Source organism: Propithecus coquereli, unplaced genomic scaffold (assembly GCF_000956105.1).
Source record: "Propithecus coquereli isolate 6110/MARCELLA unplaced genomic scaffold, Pcoq_1.0 Scaffold146, whole genome shotgun sequence".
Taxonomy (NCBI): Eukaryota; Metazoa; Chordata; class Mammalia; order Primates; family Indriidae; genus Propithecus; species Propithecus coquereli.
Window position 1 is genome coordinate 2,586,226 of NW_012138969.1, and position 5,853 is coordinate 2,592,078.

Sequence of the window (5,853 nt, forward strand, 5' to 3'; positions counted from 1 at the left end):
TGTTTTAATAAATTGTTACATTATCACATTGATCTGTTAGCAAATCCTCTCGGCTCTGCCTTCAATTATGTTAAGAATAATACGACCTCCACTGCTACCATGCTAACCAAATCCAGCCAGTATTCTTGCAGTTACTTCCTAGTTGGTCTCCCTGCTTACCTTGCCCGCGGCCCCCACGGCATAATTTCAACATAGACATCAAAGTGACCCTCTTAAAATGTGAGTCAGTTTATATCACTGCTCTTAAAACCTTCCAACGTCTAGATAAAAGCCAAAATCCTTACAATGCCTGCAGGTCTCGCATGATCTATCCTCCCATAACCTCTGACCTGCTCTCCTGCTTTCCTCCCACCGCTCTGCTCCAGCCACATTGAGTCTTTTTGGCTATTCCTTGAACATCCTGAACACACACTAGTAACATTCCTTTCCTCTGTCTGAAACACTTTCCTTCCTCTTTCACATCTTTTAGTTCTTTACTCAAATGTCACCTTGCTGTGGCCTTTCTAAAATTGTAAGTCACCCCCACACACATGTTTAAATGATCTGTTATTTATTTACCCCCAGGATCGGGCAGGCAGCATTGTCTTGAAGGTGCTCATCTCATTTAAAGCTAATGATATTGAAAAGGCAGTTCAATCTCTGGACAAGAATGGTGTGGATCTCCTAATGAAGTATATTTATAAAGGCTTTGAGAGCCCCTCTGACAATAGCAGTGCTATGTTATTGCAATGGCATGAAAAGGTAAGTTATGAATTATAAATCTATATAATTGGTTCCTTTATAATAGAGAATAACAATGACAACCTCTCTCACCTAAATAACCATTGTGACTTGGTTATACATCTATCTTTATTATTGCAAATAACATCCATGAAAATGATAGTTCAGATTTATGCTTACTAGCCTTGGTCTTCAGAGATTCTGATTTATAACACTTATGTTCATTCAGTAATGATTATTCATTAAACATAACCTTGAATTTTGAATTAAGGTAAAACTTTGCAAAAGAAAATAAGCCATAAAAATCAAGAATTCTTTCACAGTGACCAAAAGGTGGAAACAACCTAGGATTCATGAACAGATGAGCAGATAAAATGTGGTACATTCATTCATACCATGGAATATTATTCAGCCATAAAAAGGAGTGTGTGTATTCTGGTACATGCTCCAACACGGATGAACCTTGAAAACATTATACCAAGCAAAATAAGCCTAACACAAGAGTACAAATATTTTGTAATTTCACTTACATGAAGTAATCTAGAATAGGCAAATTCAAAGGAACAGAAAATCATTAGAGGTTACCAGGGACTAGGGAAAGCAGGGAATAGGGAGTTATTGCTTAATGGGTATAGAGTTTCTGTTTAGGGTGGTGAAACAATTTTGGAAGCAGTGGTGACGGCTGCACAACATTGTGAATATAATGCCACTGGATTTTATACTTAAAGGTGGCTAAAATGGCACATTTTATGTTATATATTTTACCACAATTTAAAAAAGAAATCTTGGGGGAAGGGATTGAGAATTCTTAAATCCTTTTTTCTATTTTTATGCATATATTTTGCAAGTAAGCAGATGCTAGTACGTCGTCCATCAAAAAGGGGGGAAGAGGGCCGGGCGTGGTGGCTCACACCTGTAATCCTAGCACTCTGGGAGGCCGAGGCGGGTGGATTGTTTGAGCTCAGGAGTTCGAAACCAGCCTGAGCAAGAGCAAGACCCCATCTCTACTAAAAATAGAAAGAAATTAATTGGACAACTAAAAATATACGGAAAAAATTAGCCGGGCATGGTGGCGCATGCCTGTAGTCCCAGCTACTCGGGAGGCTGAGGCAGGAGGATCACTTGAGCCCAGGAGTTTGAGGTTGCTGTGAGCTAGGCTGACGCCACGGCACTCACTCTAGCCCGGGCAAAGGAGTGAGACTCTGTCTCAAAAAAAAAAAGGGGGGGGGGATGGAGAGGAAGAGGTAGCAGGGATTTTGAGCTTTGAATAACAAGTTGATGGGGTCACCTTTAATACCTAACTCTTAAACTGGTGCAAATATCAACAATAACATTTAAACAGAACCAACCACAGATAAAGGGTATATTCTATAACATCTTACAATTCCCAAAACTCAGTTTTTCAGAAACTGTAGAATGTCTGTTTTAAGTGTATCTGAGTGAAAACCCACACACATAAGATAAAAATAGATAGTAAAACTTGTTTAGCCTTGGTCAAGTCACTTTATCCCTCATATACTGTCAAAAAGAGCTAACATTTAAGGGTGGAGTAACCATTCCTCACAGTTTTCCCAAGATAGCCCCAGTTTATGTCTGTTGTCTTGTCATAACTTTTGAATAATCCCCCCTTTCCCTCTGAAAGGTACCAATTTGGACAGTAATTTATATGGTCATCCTATTCATGGACCACTCCGTTTCCCAGGCACTGTAGTATCAGTTTATGTTTCACTTAATCCTTACAACCCTACAAAGTATATAAACATCTTTATCAGATGAAGCGCCAGCTTTAAAACTCAAACAGCTTAGTTCCAGTGGAGTCTGCGGATCATAGTAAACATTGATCGAACACTTGCTATGTTCCAAACACTCTTCTAAGGACTTTATAAATATTAACTCATATAATTGTCATTAAAATCCTAGGAGGAAAAACTTGCTGTTATTCCTCTTTTGTAAATGGGGAAACTGAGGCAGGTGTTAAGTTTTCATTTCTTCCTAATATCAGTTACAAGTTTTTGCGAATCTTATCCCCTAGGTACTTCTGAAATCCACCCGTTCGAATACTTCTCTGCTGCATCTGTTCGCAGCATCTCTCCTAGTCTGTTGCTATAGTTTCCTGACTGGTTTCCTAGCTACCAGTTTTGCCTCCTCCAAATCTGTTCTCTACCCAGCCATCAGAATGATCTCTTTAAAATCCAAATCTGCCCTTGCCAGTCGCTTGCATGTTAAAGTCCAGGTTCCCAAGTCTAGCCTCATCTTCCATGGCTTTCTTCCCCTCCAGCTGCGACAGCGCCAGCCTTTTCCCTGAATGCTCCCTACCGTTTCACACCTCCGTATATTTGCCATGATTTTCTGGTGTTGGTCCGTCATTTAACGTGTTGTGTTCTCCGGGAAGCCTTACCTGAAACACTCCTCTATACTGTCAGGCTGGGTATGTGCCCCTTCTGGGTGCTTTAATAGCACCCTAAACATAATTCTCATTTCATACATTAAAGTTATCTGTTTATGTATCTGTCTCCTCACAGTAGACCTGAAAATACTGTATTTGTCCATTTTTGTATCCCCAGCATCTAGCACAATACTCAGTACACAAAGATACTAACTAAATATTTTCTGAACAGGGGTAAACCAGAGCTTCAGATTCCTAATACTTAATCATGACTTTCAGTTTTTCAAGTTCGAGTCAAAGTTCCTAAGTTCTTAGCTATTAAGTAATATCTTATTTGGGGGGAAAAAAAATCTGATAAAGGCTGACTGATATAAATGGAAGTTGAGGTGGATGATCACAGTTTGAATTTTCTCCTGACTGTGTATTGAGAATGAGAGATGCAGAACGTCCTAAATTAATATTTGAGCACCTGTTTTAGGCAAGAACATTATGCTGTGTATTTTTAAAAACATTATTTAGAAACGATGTAAACTAGTATCTCGCTAGAATGTAAGCTCATGAAGGCAGGGATTTTAAAGGTTTTGTTTACTACTGTGTCCCTAGTGCCACCAATAGTGACTTGTACATAATAGGTGCCCAGGAAGTATTTACTAAATTAATGAATTCAGAATCTATAGCTGACACATTCCTTCTTTAAGAAAAGTGTTTTACTTGATATGAGAATTGACCATGTATGATTGTGCCAACATTTACATTTTGGTGTGTTTTTAGGCACTTGCTGCTGGAGGAGTAGGGTCCATTGTTCGTGTCTTGACTGCAAGGAAAACCGTGTAGTCCAGCAGGAACTGGATCTCTGCCAGGGGAGTGGGAGTTGCTGGTACAAAGACCAAAACAACCAAATGCCACCGCTGCCCTGTGGGTAGCATCTGTTTCTCTCAGCTTTGCCTTCTTGCTTCCTTTTTCATATCTGCAAAGAAGAATATTACATATCAGTTTTCCTTTACTGAAAATTGGAATAACATTGAGGAAATTTTGTTTCAACGGAGTTTCATCCTCTCGAAACCATTTCAATGATGTGTACACCAGTCTGTATATAGTATAATTTACATTCAATTTGTGCAATTTTTAACCCCTAATGGCTGGTTTCTGTTTTGTATTATTTTTAACTAATACTGAGAGATTTGATCAGAATTTGAGGCCAGTTTCCTATCTCATTGCTAGCCATCAAGTGATCTTTATAAAAAAATATGGGAGACTGGCAGCTATTAACATTGCAAAACTACACCATACTTCCCTTATTTAAGCAAAACGTGTTTCCAAACGAAGTCCCAGCTTTGTTTCTGCTTGCCTCCAGATTATCTGTGCTGTGAGTTGAAGTATGCTCCTTCCTCTCAGCATCCAATAATCATGGCCTCTCAATTTCAGGGTTCAGAGCAAGAAGGCTTGCTCTGTAAAAATGTATCTGTAAAATATCTGCTTGTTTGGCATGGACGTCAAAGTTGTGTTCCAGTTATATGGTTCTGTTTGGGGAAACTACTCCAAATCAGAAAGGATGTGGAAACTATGATGTAATTCATACTCGGGGCAGCCTCTGAATGAAATACTATTTTCTTTAGAAATATAGTAGCTGCCTTAGACATTATGAGGTATACAACTAGTATTTAATACACTATTTAATATGCCCCATAAATGTCTTCAGTGTTCTTCAGGGTAATGTGGATCTCAAAAGATTTGGTTCAGATCCAAACAAATACACATTCTGTGTTTTAGCTCAGTGTTTTTTAAAAAAAAGAAAATGCCACACAGCAAAAAATTGTTTACTTTGTTGGACAGACCAAATCGGTTCTCAAATAATGACCGGTGCTTCTAAAAAGTTGTTATTATAAGTAGCTCCAAAACAAACCACCTGACCAAGAGGGAAATCAGCCTGTGTTTAGTATTTACATTGGACACCAGTTTCATAATCACTGACTTACGTGAAAACTGGTGCAGAAATTCTGTAAACTCTTTGCTGTTTTTGATACCTGCTTTTTGTTCTGTTTTGTTTTGTAAAAATGATGAACTTCGGAAATAAAATGTCAGTGTTGAATAATTTATTTTCTCTTCTTTTAATACTTATGAATGTACAGTTAATTAAGAGGAAAGATTTCCTGCTCCTACCACCAAGTCTTGTACTCTTAACAAGAACAAATTTGGTGGGTTTATTAAGACTCTTTTGTACAAATATAAGGTGACAGAGGAGAGAGTCATTAATGATGTCAGAGCACCACCGAAGCCTGTGGAGTGATTCCACAGCCGCCTGGATGCCAGTGGTAGGATCATTGCCCAAAGACCTGGACTAGAATGTGCAAGGTAGCCTAGCAGCTGCAGTCATTGATTCCCAACTTCTAAACTCCTCTTTCTTACACCTCAAATCTATTTCTTATACTGACCTACTCACAGCAACCTCTCTTTGCTTCCCAGCTGCACCTTACTAGATTCCTGCTTTTAAAGCTTTTAAAAAGCTTCCAGGCAATTCAGAGCAGTATGGGTGAAGAGAAACTAAGCAATAGGTATTATTTTATTTTTTAATATTTTTTTAGAGATAAGGTCTTGCTGTATCGCCCAGGCTAAAGTACAGTGGCTATTCACAGGCACAATCACGGCTCACTGCAGCCTTGAACTGGCCTTAAGCAATCCTCCTGCCTCAGCCTCCCGAGTAGCGAGGACTACAGGCGTGTGCCACTGTGCCCTAAGCAATAGGTATT

The 5,853-nt window shown here is 39.0% G+C and overlaps 1 protein-coding gene across 1 annotated transcript in view; it reads left to right on the plus strand.

The window, feature by feature from the left end:
- ARPC5 (actin related protein 2/3 complex, subunit 5, 16kDa) overlaps positions 1 to 5,200 on the plus strand; it is a 14,944-nt gene extending 9,744 nt beyond the window's left edge. Inside the window, exons 2-3 of the mRNA XM_012639989.1 lie at positions 565 to 741; positions 3,878 to 5,200. Coding sequence (XP_012495443.1) covers positions 565 to 741; positions 3,878 to 3,940 — 240 coding nt within the window. The 3' untranslated portion in view covers positions 3,941 to 5,200. The remainder of the gene's footprint in view (positions 1 to 564; positions 742 to 3,877) is intronic.
- The last annotated feature ends 653 nt before the right edge of the window (positions 5,201 to 5,853 follow it).